The sequence below is a fragment of the Cherax quadricarinatus genome, chromosome 12 (assembly GCF_038502225.1).
Source record: "Cherax quadricarinatus isolate ZL_2023a chromosome 12, ASM3850222v1, whole genome shotgun sequence".
In the NCBI taxonomy this organism is placed as follows: Eukaryota; Metazoa; Arthropoda; class Malacostraca; order Decapoda; family Parastacidae; genus Cherax; species Cherax quadricarinatus.
The window spans coordinates 38,424,680-38,450,685 of record NC_091303.1 but is presented as its reverse complement, the minus strand read 5'-3'; the positions used below and the strand labels follow the sequence as shown (position 1 = coordinate 38,450,685).

The 26,006-nt window shown below is 39.1% G+C and overlaps 1 protein-coding gene across 7 annotated transcripts in view; it reads right to left on the bottom strand.

Annotated features, from left to right (window-relative positions):
• Nucleotides 1-26,006, bottom strand: part of Btk (tyrosine-protein kinase Btk29A) — a 728,553-nt gene that overhangs the window by 72,507 nt on the left and 630,040 nt on the right. For all 7 annotated transcript variants that reach the window (XM_070084310.1, XM_070084315.1, XM_053773706.2 and 4 more), the window contains one exon: nt 13,880-14,048. In XM_070084310.1, the coding sequence (XP_069940411.1) occupies nt 13,880-14,048 (169 nt within the window). The remainder of the gene's footprint in view (nt 1-13,879; nt 14,049-26,006) is intronic.

The window sequence follows — 26,006 nt, the reverse complement described above, 5'->3', positions numbered from 1 at the left end:
ACAAGGAGGCTTTAGGAAAGGTAGGGGGTGTGTGGACCAGGTGTTTACAGTGAAACATATAAGTGAACAGTATTTAGATAAGGCTAAAGAGGTCTTTGTGGCATTTATGGATTTGGAAAAGGCGTATGACAGGGTGGATAGGGGGGCAATGTGGCAGATGTTGCAAGTGTATGGTGTAGGAGGTAGGTTACTGAAAGCAGTGAAGAGTTTTTACGAGGATAGTGAGGCTCAAGTTAGAGTATGTAGGAAAGAGGGAAATTATTTCCCAGTAAAAGTAGGCCTTAGACAAGGATGTGTGATGTCACCGTGGTTGTTTAATATATTTATAGATGGGGTTGTAAGAGAAGTAAATGCAAGGGTCTTGGCAAGAGGCGTGGAGTTAACAGATAAAGAATCACACACAAAGTGGGAGTTGTCACAGCTGCTCTTTGCTGATGACACTGTGCTCTTGGGAGATTCTGAAGAGAGGTTGCAGAGATTGGTGGATGAATTTGGTAGGGTGTGCAAAAGAAGAAAATTAAAGGTGAATACAGGAAAGAGTAAGGTTATGAGGATAACAAAAAGATTAGGTGATGAAAGATTGAATATCAGATTGGAGGGAGAGAGTATGGAGGAGGTGAATGTATTCAGATATTTGGGAGTGGACGTGTCAGCGGATGGGTCTATGAAAGATGAGGTGAATCATAGAATTGATGAGGGGAAAAGAGTGAGTGGTGCACTTAGGAGTCTGTGGAGACAAAGAACTTTGTCCTTGGAGGCAAAGAGGGGAATGTATGAGAGTATAGTTTTACCAACGCTCTTATATGGGTGTGAAGCATGGGTGATGAATGTTGCAGCGAGGAGAAGGCTGGAGGCAGTGGAGATGTCATGTCTGAGGGCAATGTGTGGTGTGAATATAATGCAGAGAATTTGTAGTTTGGAAGTTAGGAGGAGGTGCGGGATTACCAAAACTGTTGTCCAGAGGGCTGAGGAAGGGTTGTTGAGGTGGTTTGGACATGTAGAGAGAATGGAGCGAAAAGAATGACTTCAAGAGTGTATCAGTCTGTAGTGGAAGGAAGGCGGGGTAGGGGTCGGCCTAGGAAAGGTTGGAGGGAGGGGGTAAAGGAGGTTTTGTGTGCGAGGGGCTTGGACTTCCAGGAGGCATGCATGAGCGTGTTTGATAGGAGTGAATGGAGACAAATGGTTTTTAATACTTGACGTGCTGTTGGAGTGTGAGCAAAGTAACATTTATGAAGGGATTCAGGGAAACCGGCAGGCCGGACTTGAGTCCTGGAGATGGGAAGTACAGTGCCTGCACTCTGAAGGAGGGGTGTTAATGTTGCAGATTAAAAACTGTAGTGTAAAGCACCCTTCTGGCAAGACAGTGATGGAGTGAATGATGGTGAAAGTTTTTCTTTTTCGGGCCACCCTGCCTTGGTGGGAATCGGCCAGTGTGATAATAAAAAAAAAATATATCTTCTTTCTTTCTTTCAACACACCAGCCGTATCCCACTGAGGCGGGGTGGCCCAAAAGAAAAAACAAAAGTTTCTCCATTTACATTTAGTAATATATACAGGAGAAGAGGGCCCGAGACTGTTGAACAGCCTCCCACCAGCAATAAGGGGCATTACCAGTGGACCCCTGGTTGTCTTTAAGAGGGAGCTGGACAGATACCTAAAGCCAGTGCCAGATCAGCCAGGCTGTGGTTCGTATATTGGATTGCGTGCAGCCAGCAGTAACAGCGTCGTTGATCAGGCCCTGATTCACCGGGAGGCCTGGTCATGGACCAGGCAGTGGGGGCGTTGATCCTCGGAATATCCTCAAGGGAGACTCCAGGTAGATGTGTGCCATGAAGGTTCTCTGGACAGTTTCTAGGTCAGCAATTTCACCTGCCTTGAAAGGCACTGCTGGTGTGCAGCAATTTTTCAGCCTAGGTAGAACAAGTTTGATAGGTTCTCATTATCCATCCTGTCAATTTTCTAGCAGATGTGGTAGATACAATGTTGTGGTCTTTGAAAGTAAGATCCTCTGACATTATCACTCCCAGGTCCTTTACATTAGTTTTTCGCTCTATTGTGTGGTTGGAATTTGTTTTATACTCCAATATATAATTTTAATTTCCTCACATTTTCCATATTGGAGTAATTGAGATTTCTCTTCATTGAACTTCATACTGTTTTCTGTGGCCCATTTAAAGATTTGGCTGATGTCTGCTTGGAGTATTGAAGTGTCTTCAATGAAGGACACTGTCATGCAAATTCAGGTGTCATCTGCAAAGGAAGACATGGTGATGTGGCTTACATCCTTATCTATGTCAGACATGAGGATGAGGAACAGGATGGAAGCGAGTACTGTGCCTTGTGGAACAGAGCTTTTCACAGTAGCCACCTCAAACTTTACTCTGTTTGCTACTAGTCTTTGTGTTCTATTTGTTAGGAAATAATAGATCCATCTACCAACTTTTCCTGTTATTCCTTTATCACAAATTTTGTGCACTGCTTGCTGAAAGCATTCGCAAAGTCTGTGCATACTACATCTGCGTTTTGTCTTCTAGGGCATCCAGGACCTTGTCATAGTGGTCCAGTAGTTGGGACAGGCAGGGGTGATCTGCTCTAAACCCATTTTGCCCTGGGTTGTGTATCTAATGGGTATCTAGATGAGTGGCAATCTTGCTTCTTAGAGCCCTTTCAAAGATTTTTATGATATGCAATTTTAGTGCTATCGGTCTGTAGTTCTTAGCTATTGCTGTACTTGTCCCTATGTCTGCTGTTTTTAGCAGCTGTGGGATGGCCCCTGTGTCCATGCTCCCTCTCCAAAGAATGCTGTTCATGCACATCTAGTGTGAAAGAAAAGAAACTGGCAATCTTACATTATGTAAAACAATTACAGGTTTCCACTTCACTCAAAATTTTTATTTCCCTGTAATTCATGCTCACTCACTCTTATTGCCCATCTTCATCCTACATCCTTGGGTACTTCCCCTTCTATCATATATATACTGAACATTCCAATAATTTTATTCTTATCTGCTATCTGCATTTCCATGCTGCTTTAACATAAAAATTTAATACTTCACTCACTTCCTTCATATTCAGTTTCATCTCTTCCTTCTATCTTGCTTTAGTGATGAATATGGACAATACATTTTTGCTAATTTTACTGTAAAAAACCTTAAGATGCAAATTTCAGTGAGAAATTAAAGGCACTAATAACAAACAGACAAATGAACAAGCACCACCTTCTCTTAGCTGGAGACTTCAATATCAACCTTGGCCTACCAGATGATCAGCCTGTAACTGATTTCATCAACAATATGAACAACACACTTCTCATACCGACAATAACTAAACCAACCAGGCTGACTGAGACAAGTGTATCACTCTGAAACTCCCAGAGCGTTCAGGCAAAAGAATATCCTCAAGGCTAATTTGTGTGTGCTGTGGAGGGCAAACAGTAAGGCATGGGTCACTAGGGACTTTTTCTATGACTGGTTACACCATGCATTTGCCCCCACTGTTAAAAATTACCTAATTGAAAATAAATTTGACCTTAAGTGCCTCCTGGTATTAGACAATACTCCTGGTCATCCTTCAGACGTGGCAGAGCGACTTTCTGCAGATATGAGCTTTATTAAGATCAAGTTTTTGCCTCCTAATACCACTCCTCTCCTGCAGCCCATGGACCAGCAGGTTATTGCAAACTTCAAAAAACTGTACACAAAAGCTCTGTTTGAAAGGTGCTTTGTAATGACCTCAGAAACTCAATTGACTCTAAGAGAGTTTTGGAGAGATCACTTTAATATCCTCAATTGTGTAAACCTTATAGGTAAGGTTTGGGAGGGAGTGACTAAGAGGACCTTGAACTCTGCTTGGAAGAAACTGTGGCCAGAATGTGTAGACAAAAGGGATTTTGAAGGATTTGAGGCTAACCCTGAGAAGCGTATGCCAGTTGAGGAATCCATTGTGGCATTAGGGAAGTGCTTGGGGTTGGAGGTTAGTGGGGAGGATGTGGAAGAGTTGGTGGAGGAGGACAATGAAGAACTAACCACTGATGAGCTGCTAGGTCATCTTCAACAGCAAGAGGCCACACCTGAGGAAACTGCTTCGGAGGAGGGGATAGAGAAATTGAAGAAGTTGCCTACTTCAAAGATTAAGGAAATGTGTGCAGTGTGGCTTAAAGTGCACACCTTTCTTGATGAAAATCACCCTCACACAGCTATTGCAAGCCGTGCTGGTGACTATTACACTGACAATGTTGTGAAACACTTTAGAAATGTCATAAAGGAACGGGAGGTACAGGCCTCTATGGACAGATATGTTGTGTGACAGAGGTCCAGTGACTCTCAAGCTGGTCCTAGTGGCATTAAAAGAAGAAGGGAAGTAACCCCGGAAAAGGACTTCCCACCTCAAGTCCTAATGGAAGGGGATTCCCCTTCTAAACATTAACACCATCCACAGTCTCCCCTCCTCCCATCCCATCAATCATCACCAGATCTTCAATAAAGGTAAGTGTCATGTAACTGTGCATGTCTTCTTCAGTTTGTGTGTATTAAAATTAATATTTCATGTGCTAAAAATTTTTTTTTTTCATACTTTGGGGTGTCAGGAATGGATTAATTTGATTTCCATTATTTCTTATGGGGAAAATTAATTCGCCTAACGATAATTTCGCCTAACGTTGAGCTCTCAGGAATAAATTAATAGCGTTAGGCGAGGGTCCACTGTACTAGCCCCCCTTAAGTCAGGGATAATCACAGACAGTACTACTGACCACTACCCAACCTTCCTCTTAACAAACATTAGTAAACCACCACTGGAATACAACAAAGTTTCATTTAGACTCCATGACGAGGCCTCAATAAGTAATTTCACAGCAGACCTAGAGACTGTTGACTGGCCTACAGAATTCTCCAAGGCCAATGGTACTGACAATTGGACAGGCATTTTTCTTAATAAATTACTTAGACTATACAACATTGTCCTATAAAAACGAAACAGATCACGAATAAACAGCTCGGTTGCCCATGGCTAACCAGCAGCATTCTGAAATCCATTGATAAGAAAAACCAATATGAAAAGCAATATAGACAGGGCTTAATACACACAGACATTCCTAAACACTGTTCATCAGTTCTCACCAAACTAATAAAAAAAAAAAATTGTTCTACTCCAGCAGATTCACTAAAACAAGAGGAGATATAAAAAAGACCTGGAAAACACTCTCCCAGATTCTGAGGACCCACAAACTGAAAAAAAAACAAGAATATTGTCCTAACTAAACCTAATGAAACATCACTGCATCTCAATGATACAGTTAACCCTTAACCCCTTCAGGGTCCAAGGCCCAATTCTGAAGTGGTGCCCCAGTGTCCAAGAATTTTCAAAAAAAAAAAAAAATTTATTTTTTCTTATGAAATGGTAGAGAATCTTTTTGTGAAGGTAATAAAACAAAAAGTATGAAATTTGATGGAAAATTGACGAAATAATGCTCTCGCGAATTTTGCTCTCACGAATTTTGATGTGTCAGCGATATTTACGAATCGGCGATTTTGCCGACTTTGACTCCCATTTTAGGCCAATTACATTATTCCAGTCAACCAAATTCTTAGCTATTTCACTAGTATTACTTCTATTCTATCGATTGAGCACAAGAAATTGCCAAGTCAACCGTTTCAACTACAAATTAAGGTGATCAGAAATTGTTAATTTGGCCAATTTAACACAAAGTTCAAAATATTCCAATTTCAAAATAGGGTCCAGAATAAACAATGTAGGTATTCCTGGAACTAAACTAACATTTCCTCTGTTCATTAGTTACGTTTTGAGGCTTTACAAATAAATTCCATTTTGATTTTTTATTCACATAATGAATTTTTATTCACACCAAAAAATAGAAGATTTACTGTTATGCAATACTGTAATAATTGTATAAATATCATCACCATATTTGTGAATGCATATTAGACCCACCAGCTGGCATGTATTAGACGTGTGAGGTCGTTTGTTTACTCTTGAATATCGGCAAAAATTTAACATTTCTGCTACTTTGAGCTCAGTTTCAAGCCATTTCCAGTGCTAAAACCAATCAAAATAATCTCTATTTCTGTAATATGTCTTCCATTCTATCAAATGAGACCAAGAAATCGCAAATAGAACTATAAAAAACATACGAAAAACACTGCAAAGTCGCTGTTTTAATCGAAAAATCATGATTTCAGTTTTTTTCTCTCATTATACACAGCGTGCTGCAGGATCTGTTTTATGTGGTGCACACATACCACATAGATGTATTCTCTCATATATAGGCCCAAATGTACCACTCACAGTTTATCAAAGTGAGCTGAGCTCATGACGTAGATCTACGGTTTGGACCCTGAACGTAAAGCCGTAGATCTACGGGATGGACCCTCAAAGGGTTAAATGGTCCAAACGTATATATACGTTTTTTCAACATTTGAAAGTACGTATGTAAAAAAATGTACATCATCTTTTTTTTCTTTACATTTGAAAATGTGTAAAAAAAAACTTTTATCTACATTTTTTTTTTGTTATATTGGAAAATATGTAAAAAAAAAAAAACATAGATCTACTTTTGGAGCGCTACGGATTTGAATGTTGATCTATTTGGACTGTTTAAGGGTTAACAAAATAAATGACTTCTTCTCAACCATAGAATCTAATCTCGGCAGTAAAATCCCATGTACCAACGCCCGTGCCGGTGACTACCTAGATGGGAATTTCCCAAATTCCTTCTATCTTGTACCAACTGAGCCCACAAAAGTCACCACAATTATAAAGTCACTTAAAAATAACTCAGGGAATCTGTCTCACATCCCACCATTATTGTACAAGCGAGCTGCCCATGTCCTTTCACATGCTATTACATTACTGTTTAACAAGTCACTAGAAACTAGCACTTTCCCAACACTACTCAAAACGGCAAGGGTTACACCAATACATGAAGGTGGTGACCCTACAGATGTAAACAACTATAGGCCAATATCAAACTTACCATTGCTATCCAAAATCTTTGAGAAACTCGTGCACAGGAGACTATATTCATTTGTAACAGCACAAAACATATTCAACCCCTGCCAATTTGGCTTCAGAAAAAATAAAAGCACTAATGCTGCAATTGTAAAAATGCTATATCTGCTTTACACAGCATTGGAAAATAAGGTATATCTGCTAGGACTTTTTATTGACCTAAGAAAAGCTTTTGACACAGTAGACCACGGCATCCTACTCCACAAACTTGACCATTATGGTATAAGAGGCCATGCGCTTGTATATTTCAAATCCTACCTTACTAATAGGTATCAGTATGTCACCATTAAAGACACAGCCTCATCAACACAGCCACTTGATACTGGAGTGCCACAGGGAAGTGTCCTTGGTCCTCTGCTCTTCCTCGTATACATCAATGATCTTCCCAACATATCCCAACACCTGAAACCCATTCTCTTTGCTGACGACACAACTTACGTCATCTCCCACCCAAATCTTGCCACTCTCAATACCATTGTTAACGAGCTGCTCAAAATAGTATCTACCTGGATGACAGCCAATAAACTTACACTTAACACTGACAAAACCTACTATATTATGTTTGGTAGCAGAGCAGGTGCTGCACAACTTAACATTAAGATCAACAACACTCTAATTGCCAGACATAATGAGGGCAAATTCCTAGGCCTATGCCTCAACAACAACCTGAATTTCAGCCCCCATATCCAACACATAACACAAAAAGTATCCAAAAAAGTTGGGATTCTCTCCAAGATACGATACTACATGCTGCAATCTGCCCTTATCACACTATACCATTCACTCATTTTTCCATATCTCACTTATGCTATTTGTGCTTGGGGATCAACTGCAGCAACACACCTAAAGCCAATAATAACCCAACAAAAAGCCGCAGTAAGAATAATCACGCAATCCTATCCCAGGCAACACACCCCTCCCACTCTTCATAGATCTAAACTTACTCACTGTTCAGAAAATAAACACTTACTACTGTGCAATCTACATCTACAGGACCTTAACCCATTCAGAGTCGAGAGACCCTCTCATAAACTTGTTCTCAGGGTCGAAAATTTTTCAGAAAAAAATTATTTTTTCTTATGAAAAGATAGAGAATCTTTTCCCGATCATAATGACACCAAAAGTATGAAATTTGATGGAAAACTTACGGAATTATGCTCTCACGAAGTTAGCAGTCTCAACGATGTTCATGCATTGGCAATTTCGCCTACTATTTTCGGCCAATTCCAGTGTACTAGTCAACAAAAATCATAACTATTTCGCAAGAACTCCATTTTTTTCTATCGAATGAGTACAAGAAACCACCCATTTACTGATTTCAGCTATCCAATAAAGTGGTCAGAAATTAGCAATTTTGCCAATTTCACACAAATTTCACAAGATGCCAATTTCCAAATAGGGTCCAGAATAAACAAGACAGACATTCCTGGCACTAAAATAACATTTCCTCTGTTCATTAGTCACTTCCCCAGGCCCCTCTTACATTTCTTTTGCTTTCCACTTTGATTTTTTATTCTCACAAAAAATAGAAGATTTACTGTTATGCAGACTACTGCATTAGTGTAGAAATGGTATAAACAATATCAGCACACATGTGAAAGAATATTAGACTCACCAGTTGACGTGTATTGGATGCATGTATGATTTGTTTACTTTTGAACTTTGGCAAAAATCGAACATTTCTGCTACTTTGAGCTCAATTTCAAGGTACTTTTCATTGTGAAACCAATCAAAATCATCTCAATTTCTGTAATATGTCTTCCATTCTATATAATGAGACCAGGAAAACTAGAATACAACCATAAATACCATAGGAAAATGCAGTGCAACATCGCTGTTTTAAACCAAAAACACGGTCAGTTTTTTTTTTTCTCTCATTATGCACTGTGTGTTGCAGGATTTTTTTTATACTGTGCACACTGACCACATAGACCCATTCTTTCATATGTAAGCCTACCAGCTTTCTCTCGCTAGAATTGAAGGCGCTAGAATTTAGGCGTACCTAAAACGCTTTCCTGATAGTTGTGACAGGACCCACAGGCATAACACCAGACACAAACATCTCTATGACATTCCCCGTGTCCAACTAAACCTTTACAAAAATTCAATGTACGTCAAAGGGCCTAAAATCTGGAACACCCTACCTGAAAACTAGAACTGCAGAAACATTCATCACTTTCAAAACTAATGTAAGAAAACATCTTATCTCCCTGACACACCCCGTCAGCTAACTACATGTAAACCACCTGGTAGTTCACACTTACACTCACACACTCACCCAATTGACTATAACACAGAAATACAAATCTTAACCCCTTCAGGGTCCAAGGCCAAAATCTGAAGTGGTGCTCCAGTGTCCAAGAAATTTTAATAAAAAAAAAAAATTATTTTTTCTTACAGAATTAAAGAGTATATTTTTGTGAAAGTAATAAGACAAAAAACAAAAATTTCTGATCAGTACTTACCGCGATACAGCGGCGGGAAGTTGACCCAAAATGACCGGGTGGCGGCAACATCAGTGACTTCCGCAAAATCCCATTTTTTTATTTTACGTTTTTTATACTTTTTTCTTTTCTTTTCTATTTTTTTTCTTTTTCTAATAACATTTGTGGCCTGTGAGACCAGTATAATGTATATTGTATTAGTGTACACTCATTGTATTCAACACAATAACTGCACTAATTTGTTTATCATTATATTGCTTACAAAACTTGTTTACAAGTTTATTGTAAACAAAATGATGAAAATATTAGTGTGGTTACTGTGTTGAATACAACAGTACCATATAGTACCATATGGTACAATGGTGCCATAGGGTGCAATTGTACCATATGGTACAATGGCACCATATGGTACAATGGTACCATATGGCACAATGGCACATGATACAATGGTACCATATGATACAATGGTACCATATGGTACAATGGCACCATTTGGTACAATGGTACCATATGATACAATGGTACCATATGGTGCAATGGTACCTTATGGTACTATATGGTGTAATGGTACCATATGATGCAATGGTACCATATGGTACCTTGTACCATACAGTACAATGATACCATATTGTTCATTGTACCATATGGTACTGTTGTATTCAGCACAATAAACACTAATATTTTCATTATTATTTTGTTTACAATAGTTGTTTACAACAAAAATATGCAAAAATGTTGTATATTAGTAATGTTCTATTATATATTTACAAGTCTACAGGAACCTGACGTGTTCCTTGAGGTGGATGACAAAGCACTTCGTCTCGGAAACTGGGGAGTCAGTAGCTAGCTTGCGTCGCCACTCACTCAGTCTTGGCTGGTGTCTCATGCCACCAACACCTATTGACCATATGGTACACAGTATCATATGTTACAGGGTACCATATGGTACATTGTACTATATGGTATAGGGTACCATGCAGTACAGGATAACATATGGTGCAGGGTACCATATGGTACAGGGTACCATATGGTACAGGGTTACCATATGGCACAGGGTACCATATGGCACAGGGTACCATATGGTACAGGGTACCATACAGTACAGGACACCATATGGTACAGATACAGGGATAACTACTGAAATAAGTCACCCTGAAATAAGTCACTACTGAAATAAGTCACCCGTATGCTGCTATGTATGATAATCTACGCAATTGTATTTCTGTACACTTGAATAAACTTACTCAAGTGCATGTGGCATCATAAGTAAGTTTATTTAGTTATACACAAATAAAGTTACATAGAATATCATACTTAGCAGCATATGTTTGGAGAACCTAGGATAACCCAAAAAAAGTCAGACAGACTTATTTCCATTAGGGTCCCTGTACCCTAATGGAAATAATGCACCATATAGTACAATGTACTATATGGTGCATTGTACCATATGATACCATTGTACCATATACCATTGTACCATATGATACCATTGTACCATATGATACCATTGTACCATATGATACCATTGTATGACATGGCACCATTGTGCCATATGGTACCATTGTACCATATGGCACAAGGGTACCATATGGTTCAAAACCATGGAATTCGTCTTCAGCTCCACTTCCATCAGTCTTAGAACTGTAAGTTGTGAAGAGAGTCAGAATTCGCCCGGAGAGTGAGTGGGGAGTGAGAGCTTCATTGCCGCCAGGCACTATGAACAAAGCTACTTTGCCGGTGTTCCCACAATGCCATTCAGGCGTCCAGATTTTTTCTATGGTGTGCACACTGACCACCCAGACCCATTCTCTCAGATGTAGGCCTACCAGCCTTCTTGTGCTAAATTTGACGCCGCTAGAATTTTGGCGTAGATCTAAGGTTTGGACCCTGAACGTAAAGCCGTAGATCTACGGGACGGACCCTGAAAGGGTTAAAATAATGAATCCTAACTATTCATAAGTTTGCCTGTGATACTCCAATATAGAAACTATGTATTGTACCAAAACAAAAGCATTCACATTGCTAAATTTACTAACTGTAATGTAGTTACTTAGCCTTAACCCTTAAACGGTCCAAACGTATATATACGTTCACTCGCGTAGCACCCCAAATTTTTTGAGGAAAAAAAAAATCTTTTCTTTTAAAAGGAAAAAAGAGCATATGGTACCCAGGCATCCCCAATTATTTTAATATGGCACACAGTGAGTGCGCACACCCATTCTCTCATGTCTAGGTGGCTCAGGCTTATTGTGGCAATGTTGAGTGAATGACAAAGAAAACGTATATATACGTTTGGGGGCGCTACGAGCGTGAACGTATATATACGTTTGGACCGTTTAAGGGTTAATACCAACTTGCTCCATAATCTGTAATAATTTAGAGTTATGAATTAATCTTAGTCTTCCCAAAATGCCTAGTCATGCTAGATGTGATAGTGACTCTCTCTATAATTAGTATTTTATAACATGTAAACCACACAATATCCCATACCATGGGCGGGATTTGAACCCGCGGTCAGAGTCTCAAAACTCCAGACCGTCGTGTTAGCCACTGGACCAGCTAGCCACAATAAGATTCGTCCAACTAGGTATATTTCTACACCATAGGAAGGTTAGCATAGGCACCATTGTGACCACAAATGCAAGTTTTTACAGACGAATCTCCAGCTAGCGTGGCCGTGACGAACTCTAGCTCAAGTCCCCTCATTGTCGTCAACATGACTCACGAAATCATAATGACACGATTGCAAACAAACCATACCACAGGCAGGATTTGAACCAGCAGTCAGAGAGTCTCACAACTCCAGACTGTCGCGTTAGCCACTGGACCAGCTAGCCACAATAAGATTTGCCCAACTAGGTATATATTTCTACACCATAGGAAGGTTAGCATAGGCACCACTGTGACCACAAATGCAAGTTTTTACAGATGAATCTCCAGCTAGCGTGGCCGTGACAAACTCTAGCTCAAGTCCCCTCACTGCCGTCAACATGACTCATGAAATCATAATGACACGTAATGAGACTCTCTGACCACGGGTTCAAATCCCGCCCATGGTATGGTTTGTTTGCAATCGTGTCATTATGATTTCGTGAGTCACACAATATCCTAAAATATGTAAACCCCGCATTGTAATCTTTATAGAGAATAAACTTTTTGAACTATATATCTCAACTGTTCTAATCCCAAACATAAAAATAAGACTGTCTCCATCTTATCATCTACATTCAGCAATTTTTCAAGATATTCTCTCCATCTTTCTAGCATTTCTGCTTCTTTATCCAGCTTCTCTACTTTCATTCACAACAAGGGTTTTTCACCTTTCAAACTGTCTCTTATTCTTGGTAAAACTTGCTAATAATGCTTTACCCATTCTCTCATTGAGCCTACTTTTACAATACCTTTTTACTGTTTTAACCCCTCCCCCATCTCTCTCTCTCTATCTCTCTCTCTTTCTCTGTCTGTCTGTCTCTCTCTCTCTCTCTCTCTCTCTCTCTCTCTTTCTCTCTCTCTCTCTCTCTCTCTCTTTCTCTCTCTCTCTCTCTCTCTCTCTTTCTCTCTCCCTTCTCTTTAATTGAGACTTCTCTTTAACATGACATTATGTATTCCCCTTTCATTACATTTTCTTCTTACTCTTAATAATGCTAAATTACCAGTAAACCTAACTCTCTAGAAACCCATTATCTACATCTACTGTCTACCACAGAACTTTTATCCACTAGAACCTAGGCTAGTTGGCTACATTCATTGCACACTTCATATATACTGTGTATACTCATTTATCTATATCTACTTGAAACATGTACTGTTGATTATAAAACATCTTTCTCAACATGATTCAACCAAGGCTCCTCCATTCTCATTAAATCTGGCACTCCAAACTTTCCTACTACTCTTTATTTTCCACAATAATTTTATCAAAATTTAACAGTAAAATCTCAAAAAAAAAAAAATCCCTCCCTTGGATCAATATTCCCTGAATAATAACTTTGTTCTAAAAACTTTTCTCACTTTCATTTATACTTCTCTCAAATCCAAGCACATACCATGTTTCACGTCCCACTTTAGTTCTAAACCTTAGAATTTTACACAATAAAAATCTGAAAATAAACTGTTAATTACAAAGGTCAGTTTAAACCTCAATGTTTACCAATTGATCTTTGGAAACATTAAGCATTTGTTTTGCATCCATGGAATACAGTATGAACACAAAGCAACAAGAACTGCTGCACCTAAATTCCCAAGATTACCTACCTTCAGATCTATGGATGCCAGTGGAGAATCCCTGGATAATTCCTGACTTGCAATTAAAGAGCACAATATTTGCTTATTATCATATAAACAGCAGCAAAAGATATGAGGAAATCTTTCATTTCATTACCAATACAGATGTTCAGGTCAGTACTTACGTCATGACTTTCGCCTCTTCAATAAACTCATCTTCACTCATCGTCCCTTCTTTCATCATTTTCACAGCTACGTCAAGGCATCGTAGTTTACCATGTCGCACTACACCGAACTGACCTGATCCTAGTTCCTCTAGGAGATTAAGCTCATTTGGATCAATTTCCCATTTGTCTGGAAAAATAAATCAGGCATTCAATATTTTGTTTTGTATGTATGTACATGTTATGGAAATGTTTCCAATAAGATTCAAAATGTGAATATTGAATGTAACAAAGAAATTTTGTTAGAGTAAGCATATGTATACTCCTAACTTTTAAATCCAGCCTTAGCTCTAGTAAGACACTACTGTGAACCTAGCTAAATCTTAGTGGTCCTAGGCAGATCCCAGAGGTCCCAGTGGTTGTAAGAAAGAAAAAAATAATTTTTTTTTTTCAAAATTTCTTGGACACTGGAGCACTTCAGAATTTGGCCTTGGACCCTGAAGGGATTAACTGTCCAAACGTAGATCTACGTTTTATTTTTCTTGTCTCCAAATTTGGCACGATTGCCCTGAGATGCCTGGTCAGCAGAGAAGAGGTCTTAACACCCAGTGTGCACAGTATTAAAATAATCTGGGACCATTTTTTACCTTGTGGGAGCACCAGTTCATTTGAGTGCCAGCTAGAGTAAACAGTGTGGCAAATACCTAGGATTCACTGATGTCATGTAGTATTAACACTCCCATTTTAACCCTTTGACTGTTTCAGCCATATATATATATACGTCTTACGAGCCAGTGTTTCGGACGTATATATATACTCACTAATTCCAGCGGCTTCAAATCAAGCAGGAGAAAGCTGGTAGGCCCACATGTGAGAGAATGGGTCTGTGTGGTCAGTGTGCACTGTATAAAAAAAATCCTGCAGCACGCAGTGCATAATGAGAGAAAGAATACTCCGACCATGTTTTTGGATTAAGATGCCGATTTTGAGGTGTATTTTCCTATAGTATTTATGATTGTATTCTCGTTTTCTTGGTCTCATTTGATAGAATGGAAAACATATTACAGAAATAGAGATGATTTTGATTAGTTTCACGATGAAAACGACCTTGAAATTGAGCTCAAAGTAGCGAAAATGTTCGATTTATACCAATGTTCAAGAGTAAGCAAATCACACCACACTTCCAATACATGTCAACTGGTGAGTCTAATATTCTTTCATTAGTGCACTGGTATTATTTATACCATTTTTACAATAATGCAGTAGTCTGCATAACAGTAAATCTTCTACTTTTTGTGTGAAATCAAAATAGAAAGCAAGAGTAATATAAGAGGGGCCAGGAGATGTGACTAATGAACAGAGGATATGTTATTTTAGTGCCAAGAATGTCTGCATTGTTTATTCTGGACCCTATCTTGAAATTGACATCTTTTTTAATTTGCGTGAAATTGACCAAATTGTCAATTTCTGACCACTTTGTAGGGTAGTTGAAATTGGTAAATGGGTGATTTCTTGTACTCAATTGATATAAAAAATAGAATTCTAAAGAAATAGCTATGAGTTTGGTCGACTGGAACAAAGGAATTGGCCAAAAATAGAGCTCAAACTTGGCGAAATCGCCGATGCGTATATATCGGCAGAATCGCTAACTTCGCGGGAGCGTAATTCCATAAGTTTTTGACCAAATTTCATACTTTTGGTGTCATTACCACTGGGAAAAGATTCTCTATCATTTCATAAGAAAAAATAATTTTTTTTTCCCAAAAATTTTCGACACCAGGAGACACTTCAGGATTTGGGGTTGTGACAGTCAAAGGGTTAAGAGGAAAATGAAGTTGACCCCGAGTTTAGTTGCTTTGAGGTGGATGCGGCCATAAGTGGTCGAGGAAATATCAAAAACCTCGATAATAACCCATGTGCAACATTTGTGCAACACCCTTTCAATTTTGGTACCACTGGTAGTGTCATCCTACCAGAATGTCTTATAACCTAAGCCCTAAGTAAAGAGAAACAATTCTGGAACATCTAATACATTTTCGGCATGCTGGCTGGCTGGACGGCTGGCTGACTGGTTGGCTGGCTGGTCAGCTGGCTGGCTGGTCAGCTGGCTGGCCGGTGGCTGGCTGGCTGGCTGATTGACTTTGGCTATCTCTTTCTCCATCTGTCTGTCTATCTATATCTGTCTCTGTCTATCTCTGTCTCTGTCTCACAGGTACACATAAATACAATTATACATAGTGTAAATTACCTAGAATAACCCAAAAAATCCAGACAAAGTGCTATACTGTGCTTGTAGATATAATGCATAGTAAGCATGACTGACAAGTAATACATATTTTCACTTGTTCAGGAATCAGAAGTGATGACTGTGTCATGTGTAATACCTGTTGGTTCATGAGTGGCTCTCTCTGAGACAGAGAGACAGAAAGACAGAAATGCAAAGACAGATAAACAAAGTGCTAGACAGACAGATATACAGAGAGCTAGACAGGCAGACAGATAGACAGACATGTTTATGTGTAACAGTGAAAACAAATAAAGCCAAGGCAGTGCACGCTCATTAAATGTCACCACTGCTGCACTGTCAGCAGTGGCACCACTGCTGCACTGTCAGCAGTGGAGTGACACTCGTCTTACACCATGCTTCAAGGAAACATTATTATTATTATTATTATTATTATTATTATTATTATTATATACTCCAACATATCCAAAATATTGCTGGGACCTATAAATACTATGTATATATTTCTAGACAATAGTATGTGACTAAGGTAGGTGAAAATGTTCACCTGTCACTATGTTGGTGACTATTTGAGAACTACATGCATTTCAGTAACTAACATTAGTGTCAGAACAAAGATTAGCTATGAAATCACAAGAACTACTACAAACTGTAATTACATCAGAACATAAAAATTTTAAAAATTAAAAAAAATGAGAAAAAGAGGTATATCAGCAACACTTCTGCAAGCAGCAGCGCTTTATGTTGCCATCAGGTGAGCAACAAGCGCCGACTTTGTGGCCTTATATCTCCGTAAGTACTGACTCTAAATTTGTTTTACATTACTTTAAGTAAAAAAAAAAAAACTTTATTTAATTTTTTTTTTTTTTTTTTTCAAAATATTCAGAGTGCTGGGCAAGAGAACATAGATCTACATTTGGACAGTTAACCCTTTCAGGGTCCGTGCCGTAGATATACGGCAGTAAATTTGGGCCTAGATATGAGAGAATACATCTATGTGGTATGTGTGCACCACATAAAACAAATCCTGCAGCACACAGTGCATAATGAGAGAAAGAAAACTGAGACTGTAATTTTCAATTAAAACTGCAACTTTGCAGTGTTTTTCATATGTTTTTTATAGTTGTATTTGCGATTTCTTCGTCTCGTTTGATAGAATGGAAAATATATTACAGAAATAGAGATGATTTTGATTGGTTTTAGTACTGAAAATTGCTTGAAACTGAGCTCAAAGTAGCGGAAATGTTAAATTTTTGCCGATGTTCAAGAGTAAACAAATGACCTCACACGTCTAATACACGCCAGCTGGTGGGTCTAATATATGTTCACAAATGTACTGATATTATATATACAATTATTACAATATTGCATGACAGTAAATCTTCTGTTTTTTGGTCTGAATAAAAATTCATTATGTGAATTAAAAATAAAAATGGAATTCATTTGTAAAGCCTGAAAACGTAACTAATGAACAGAGGAAATGTTAGTTTAGTGCCAGTAATGCCTACATTGTTTATTCTGGACCCTATTTTGAAACTGGAATATTTTGAACTTTGCACTAAATTGGCCAAATTACCAATTTCCAATCACTTTATTTTGTAGCTGAAACAGTTTAGTTGGCAATTTTTTGTGCTCAATCGATAGAATAGGAGTAATACTAGTGAATTAGCTAAGAATTTGGTTGACTGGAATAAGGTAATTGGCTTAAAATTGGAGTCAAAGTTGGCTAAATCGCCAATGTGTAAATATCGCTGACACATCAAAATTAGCAAAAGCATAATTTCGTAAATTTTCCATCAAATTTCGTACTTTTTGTTTTATTACCTCCAGAAAAAGATTCTCTACCATTTCATAATAAAAAATAACAAAATTATTTTTTGAAAATTCTTGGACACTGGTGCGCACTTTGAAATTTGGCCTCTGGACCCTGAAAGGGTTAAGGGGTTAAAGCACTGCATTCTTAACAACATATTATGATTTAAATAATCACATGGTTCAATCCATTACCCCCATAACACAAAGACTTTTGAATTCCCATTATTTCATAAGCATTAACTGTGCTGTATAGAAACAAGAAAATAAGCTGCTGTATCTCATAAAAAGATAAGACAGACAAGATTTTGTTCAAATTTTTAACCTGGAGGGTTAGCCACCCAAGATAACCCAATAAAATACACGAGTCATAGACAACTGTTGATCTTATTTCCACTGGGGTTCTTTAGCCTTTTCTTCCCAGGATGTGACTCACCCAGGTTCTTTCTTACTACTAGATGAACAGGGGCAGCAGTTGTAAGGAAACATTCCCAATGTTTCACCCATGCTGGTAATCATTCCCAGTCCTTGAGTGTGTGAGCTAAGGATCCTACCAACCAAGCCACAAGCACCCACAACTATACAAGCTATATGGTTTAACAATTCTTTGAGTCTTTAATCCTATCACATACTTTAGAAGACTCTAGAGGGGTCTACCTGGAGTCTACCTGGGGCATATTCCGGGGATCTATGCCCCTGCAGCCCGGTCCACAACCAGGCCTACCTGTGGATCAGGGCCTGATCAACCAGGCTGTTACTGCTGGCTGCATGTAGTCCAATGTACGAACCACAGGCCGGCTGATCCAACACCGACTTTAACCCGTTGAGGGTCCAAACCATAGATCTACGTCATGAGCTCAGCTCACTCTGATAAGCTGTGAGCGGTAAATTTGGGACTAGATATGAGAGAATACATCTATGTGATATGTGTGCACCACATAAAACAAATCCTGCAGCACACAGTGTATAATGAGAGAAAAAAATCTGAGACCATAATTTTCGATTAAAACAGCAACTTTGCAGTGTGTTTTCGTATGTTTTTTATAGTTGTATTTGTGATTTCTTGGTCTCATTTGATAGAATGGAAGATATGTTACAGAAATAGAGATGATTTTGATTGCTTTTAGTACTGAAAATGGCTTGAAACTGAGCTCAAAGTAGCGGAAATGTTAAATTTTTGCCGATGTTCAAGAGTAAACAAATGACCTCACATGTCTAATACATGCCAGCTGGTGGGTCTAATATATGTTCACAAATGTACTGATATTATATATACAATTATTACAATATTGCATGACAGTAAATCTTCTGTTTTTTGGTTTAAATAAAAATTCATTATGTGAATTAAAATAAAAATGAAATTCATTTGTAAAGCCTGAAAATGTAACTAATGAACAGAGGAAATGTTAGTTTAGTTCTAGGAATGCCTACATTGTTTATTCTGGACCCTATTTTGAAATTGTAATATTTTGAACTTTGCACTAAATTGGCCAAATTACTAATTTCCAATCACTTTATTTTATAGTTAAACAGGTGAGTTGGCGATTTCTTGTGCTCAATCGATAGAATAGAAGTAATACTAGTGAAATAGCTAAGAATTTGGTCAACTGGAATAAAGTTATTGACGTAAAATGGGAGTCAAAGTCGGCAAAATCGCTGATGCATAAATATTGCTGGCACATCAAAATTCGCGAGAGCATAATATTGTCAATTTTCCATCAAATTTCGTACTTTTTGTTTGACTACCTTCAGAAAACGATTCTCTACCATTTCATAAGAAAAAATAACAAAATTATTTTTTGAAAATTCTTGGACACTGGTGCGCACTTCGAAATTTGGCCTTTGGACCCTGAAAGGGCTAATTATCTGTCCAGCTCCCTCTTGAAGGCAGCCAGGGGCCTATTGGTAATTCCCTTTATGCATGGTGGGAGGCTGCTGAACAGTTTTGGGCCCCGACACTTATGGTGTTTTCTCTTAGTGTAACAATAGCACCCCTACTTTTCATTGGGGGTATTTTGCACTGCCTGCCCAGTCTTTTACTTTCATAAGGAGTGATTTCTGTGTGCAGATTTGGGATCATTCCTTCTAGGATTTCCCAAGTGAGGATTATAATATATCTCTCTTGCCTACATTCTAATGAGTATAAGTCAAGTGCTTCCAATCTTTCCCAGTAGTTGAGGTGTTTGAAAGAGCTTATATGTGCAGTAAAGGTTCTCTGTACACTCTCTAGATCTGCAATTTCACCTGCTTGGAATGGAGATGTTAATGTACAGCAATATTCCAGCCTAGATAGAACAAGTGATCTGAAAAGGATCATCATTGGCTTTGCATCTCTTGTTTTGAACATTCTCATTATTCATCCTATCATTTTCTTTGCAGTTGTGATTGTGGGTGATTATTCACCCACAACTAAATAAATACTGATTAACTGTATCTCATAAATGTATAACCTGTGACCCTATCAAACTATGTTTTTTTGTAATTACATTACCTAACAGAATACTCCATTCTCTTGAATGCACAGTAACTCATCAAATGATCATATGACCTGTTTCTGCACTACAAATCATGGATTTTACTCGATTTGACCGGATTATATTATAAATTGTGCTACAAAAGCAAAAGAAAGCAAAAGACTTGGCAGACGATGCACCATCCCCCCAATGAAAAGCAGGGGTGTCACTAGCACGTTAAGAGACCATACAATAAGTGTCAGGGGCCCGAGACTGTTCAACTGCCTCCCAGCATACATAAGGGGGATTACCAACAGACCCCTGGCAGTCTTCAAGCTGGCACTGGACAAGCACCTAAAGTCAGTGCCTGATCAGCCCGGCTGTGGCTCGTACGTTGGTTTGCATGCAGCCAGCAGCAACAGCCTGGTTGATCAGGCTCTGATCCACCAGGAGGCCTGGTCACAGACCGGGCCGCGGGGGCGTTGACCCCCGGAACTCTCATCAGGTAACAAATTTGTACAACTATAAAGCTTCTTATTTGAAATACTCATTTGTACTTCTATGGAGGCAAAGAAGGGAATGTATGAAAGTATAGTAGTACCAACACTCTTATATGGGTGTGAAGCTTGGGTGGTAAATGCAGCAGCGAGGAGACGGTTGGAGGCAGTGGAGATGTCCTGTTTAAGGGCAATGTGTGGTGTAAATATTATGCAGAAAATTCGGAGTGTGGAAATTAGGAGAAGGTGTGGAGTTAATAAAAGTATTAGTCAGAGGGCAGAAGAGGGGTTGTTGAGGTGGTTTGGTCATTTAGAGAGAATGGATCAAAGTAGAATGACATGGAAAGCATATAAATCTATAGGGGAAGGAAGGCGGGGTAGGGGTCGTCCTCGAAAGGGTTGGAGAGAGGGGGTAAAGGAGGTTTTGTGGGTAAGGGGCTTGGACTTCCAGCAAGCGTGCGTGAGCGTGTTAGATAGGAGTGAATGGAGACGAATGGTACTTGGGACCTGACGATCTGTTGGAGTGTGAGCAGGGTAATATTTAGTGAAGGGATTCAGGGAAACCGGTTATTTTCATATAGTCGGACTTGAGTCCTGGAAATGGGAAGTACAATGCCTGCACTTTAAAGGAGGGGTTTGGGATATTGGCAGTTTGGAGGGATATGTTGTGTATCTTTATATGTGTATGCTTCTAGACTGTTGTATTCTGAGCACCTCTGCAAAAACAGTGATAATGTGCGAGTGTGGTGAAAGTGTTGAATGATGATGAAAGTATTTTCTTTTTGGGGATTTTCTTTCTTTTTTGGGTCACCCTGCCTCGGTGGGAGACGGCCGACTTGTTGAAAAAAAAAAAAAAAAAAAAAAAAAAAAAAAAATTTGTACTTCATGTTGCAATTTGTTTACTGTATTTTTTACCACTGAATATATCATTGCTTAGTTAATCTTAAGTTAATTTTAAACCTGCCCACAATGCTCTGCATACAAGGGGCTTTTGGCATATACACTCAACCACTGTATTTCTTTTGTACAACTAGGTATCATGTCCAAATAATAATAAATAAATAAATATCATAGTTCAGTATCAACTAAAGGTCTACATGAAAAAGTTAATTTCAGCTCTGTATGCATCATGAGTGAACATTAAAAGTTTTCAGAATCCCAGTAAAAATTCCATGAAGATAATAATAATAATAATATCTTTATTTACTACAAGTACATGTATATGGTATACAGGCCTAGCTGATATCAGTGACATACTACTATATAGAAAGCCCCTTGTTATGCTGAGCATTTCGGGTAAATTAGGACAGTGTCCCAGGATGCGACCCACATCAGTTGACTAACACCCAGGCACCCATTTCACTGATGGGTGAAGATAGACAACAGGTGTAAAGAAATACGCCCAATGTTTCTACCCTGGCTGGGAATCGAACCCAGACCCTCGCTGTATGAAGCGAGAGCTTTAGCCGCCAGGCCACCAGAGCACCTTTAGTATGTGAAGCCAAAACATGCATGTTACTTGTAGGTTACCTTTTGTCAATTACAGGAATCAATGCCCATGTTGCCCAACCCCAGATCAGGCCTCCTGGTTGCTGGCCTAAAAGCTCTGGCAGTTGGTGCCAGTTACATGCACCACAGTCCAGGTGGTCAGGAACTGATTTTAGGAACTTAGCAAGTTTCCTCTTGAGAGCAACCAGGGATCTGGTGGCAGTTCCCATTATCCATGAAGGTAGGATAATGAAAAGTCTTGGTCCCCTTACACTTACTGAGTTCTCTTTTAGTGTACTCAATGCATCCCCCCTGCTTTTCAGTGGAGGTGTTTAGCATCATCTGTTTTCATTTCGAGTGATTTCAATGTGCAGGTTTGGGACCCGTCCCTCCAGAATTTTCCTGGTATTATCCTATTATTACTTAATGCTGTGTTCATGGCTCATCACCCCTGTGGCCCAGTACAAGACCAGACCTCCTACTTGCTGGCTTGATCAGCTTGCCTGTTGTTGCTGACTATATGCAGTCCAAAATAGGCACCACAGCCCAGCAATTCAGGAACTGATTTGACAAGATTTAACAACATCCTTCTTGAAGACATCAAGGGGTCTGTTAGTAATTCCCTTTATGCATGAAGGAAGTGTGCTGAAAAGTCAGGACTCTCTACTACTTATCAAGTTTTTGTTTAGTGTACTCAATGAGCCCTTGATTTTTATTAAAGGTACTTTGCATCATTTACCAAGTCTCTTGCTTCATACATAAAGGGGTCTGTTAGTAATTCCCTTTATGCATGAAGGAAGTGTGCTGAAAAGTCAGGACTCTCTACTACTTATCAAGTTTTTGTTTAGTGTACTCAATGAGCCCTTGATTTTTATTAAAGGTACTTTGCATCATTTACCAAGTCTCTTGCTTCATACAGAGTAATACTGGTGTGCAAATCTGGTACCAGTTCCTCCAGTTATTCTATGTGTAAATTATGATGTACTTTTCTTGCCTACATTCAGATGTTTGATTGAATTTATATAGGCTGTGAAAGTTCTCTGTATTTTTCTATTTGAATAGTTTCATTACTCTCAGAGCCTGGCCATAGGCCAGGCTCAGCTGGTGCTTGCCTGGTCAACCAGGCTGTTGCTGCTGGAGGCCTGCTGCTCCACATATCCATCACAGCCTGGTTGATCTTATCCAGTTTCCTCTTGTTCCATCCGTGTTTCTATCTTCTGGTAAGATATTGAATAGTCTGGGACCCTGGATGTTGATACAGTGTACCCTTATTGTCCCCACCGGACCCCTGCTCCTCACTGGGTTTATTTTATACTTCCTCCCATATCTCTCACTCCTGTATGTTGTTATGGCAGCGTGCAGATTTGAGACCAGGCCCTCGAGTACTTTCCAGGTAGGTATTATCATGTATCTCTCTCTCTTCCGCTCCAATGAACACATGTTCAAGACTTGAAGGCGTTTCCAGTAATTTAGGTGCTTTACTGGCTCAATGTGAGCCGTAAACAATCTCCGTGTTTGATCCAGCTATGATATTTTTCCTATTTTGAACAGAGCCGTCAGCACTGAGCAATATTCTAAATAAGGGAGCACTAGCAATTTGAAGAGTGTCACCATCAGCATTATTTCTCTTGTTTTGAAAGTTCTCAATACCCACCCTGTCATCTTCCTGACTGTCATGATCTTTGTCTTGTTATGGTCATTAAAAGAAAGGTCAGCTGACATAATTATTCCCAGGTCTTTTATGTCATTCTATTTGGTGACCCTCTTGAGTTTTGTATATAGTGCTCCTTTTGAGTCCTTCATTCTTTCCATACCTAAGCAGCTGGAACATATCACCATTGAACATCATGTTGTTCTCCACTGCCCACTGGAAAACTCTGCTTATGTCTTCCTGTGATTTTTCGGTGTCCTCTACCACAGTGATTTTCATGCTTATTTTAGTGCCATCTTCAAACGATGATACAAAAGTTTGACGGGTCTTTTTATCTATGTCTGCTTTGAGGATGAGAAACAGCAGAGGTGCCAGGATAGTGCCTTGGGGTACTGAGCTTTTGACCTTGCTGATGCTGGATCTTGCTCTGTTCACTAATACTGCCTACCTTCCCCGTAATGCGCATGACCCTCATTTTGTGCATTATTACTTCATGATTGCACTTGTCAAACGCCTCTGCAAAATCTGTGTAAGTCATAACTGTGTTATGGCCATCTTCCAATGCCTCTGTAATTCTGTCATAATGGTTCAGCAGCTGTGACAGGCATGATTGTCCTGCTCTAAAATCATGCTGGTTTGGATTATGATAGTTGTGCTGGTCCATGAAATTTGTAATCTGCCATCTCATCACTATTTCAAAGATTTTTATGATGTGAGAAGTTAGGGCTATTGGTCTGTAATTTTTAGTTAGTGCTCTACTACCTCCTTTATGCAAGGGAGCTATGTCTGCACTCTTTTAAGATCTCCGGTATTTCTTTTTCCAAAGAATACTGGAATGCTCTGTAAATAGAGCATTCCATTAATCTGGTCCAGGTGCTGAGTGAGTGGGCATGTTGTCAATATGTTTTCAAAATCTATTGGATTTGTACTAATGTCAGTTAGTTGGTCTGTGCGGCCTTCTGCTGGAGTGAAAAAATTTCTACATTTTCAATTTTGCTGGCATTTAGTGGGCTGCTGAACACTGACTCATACTGTTCTTTTAGGATATCACTCATTTCCTGTTCATCATCAGTATACGAATCTCCTTTCAATAATGGTCCAACTCTACAGGTCATTCTAAGCTTGAATTCTGCATAGGAATAGAAATATTTTGGGTTTCTTGCAATATTTATCGTTATTTATTTGGCCCTGATATGCTGATGCCTGGTTTGGTATGTCCCATTTTGCTGCTCATCTGTACTATTTACCCTTTTTGTCTCTTTCTTTGGTCTGAGTGTTTCTTTTTATGTCTAAAAAAGGTTGCTGTTCATTTTCCCTTTCTCTGCTTTCTCTGTAGTGCCATGTTCCTTTTACATGATGGTCTGGGCAGTTCAGGTCATAACATTCTCTGAACTGTGTTGAAGCTTTGCACATCACTGGATGGAAGTACCTGCTGAACTTTTTACTGAAATGGCATTTTCCCTTTCTCAACATGTTGGCACATTTTCTGTTGTGTTTATTCCAGCAAGCTCTGCCATATAGGCACATACCTTTTGCATAGTATATGCAAATGTTCTGACTGCCTATATTTACTGATTCTGTGTCTTTCCAAAGTTCTACCACTTGATCTGAATTCTCTTGTTCTATTTCATCTAGGTGTATTCCTTTTTTCATTTTCATTTGTTCCTACTCTAGCTTTCTCTTCCTCTCTTTCCCTTTTCTTTATGTTATGTACCCATGTTTTGATCCATGGAAAGAGGGTAGGGGTGTGAGTGGGGGTAGGACCCTTCCTGCTGGTTGGGGGTGGTCGGAGAAGAGGTTTAGGGTGGGCATGGGGAGGGGCCCTTCACCCTGGATGAAGGGGGAATCAGTCATATGAGGTTAAGGGAGGGATTCTTCACACGGTAAGGTCATTTGGCTTATTCCACTTCCTTTATATTTAAACTTTGTTGTTAACCATAATTTAACCCTTTCAGGGTTGGTACTGTACTAGTACAGGTTGCGTGCCAGGGTTGGTGCCGTA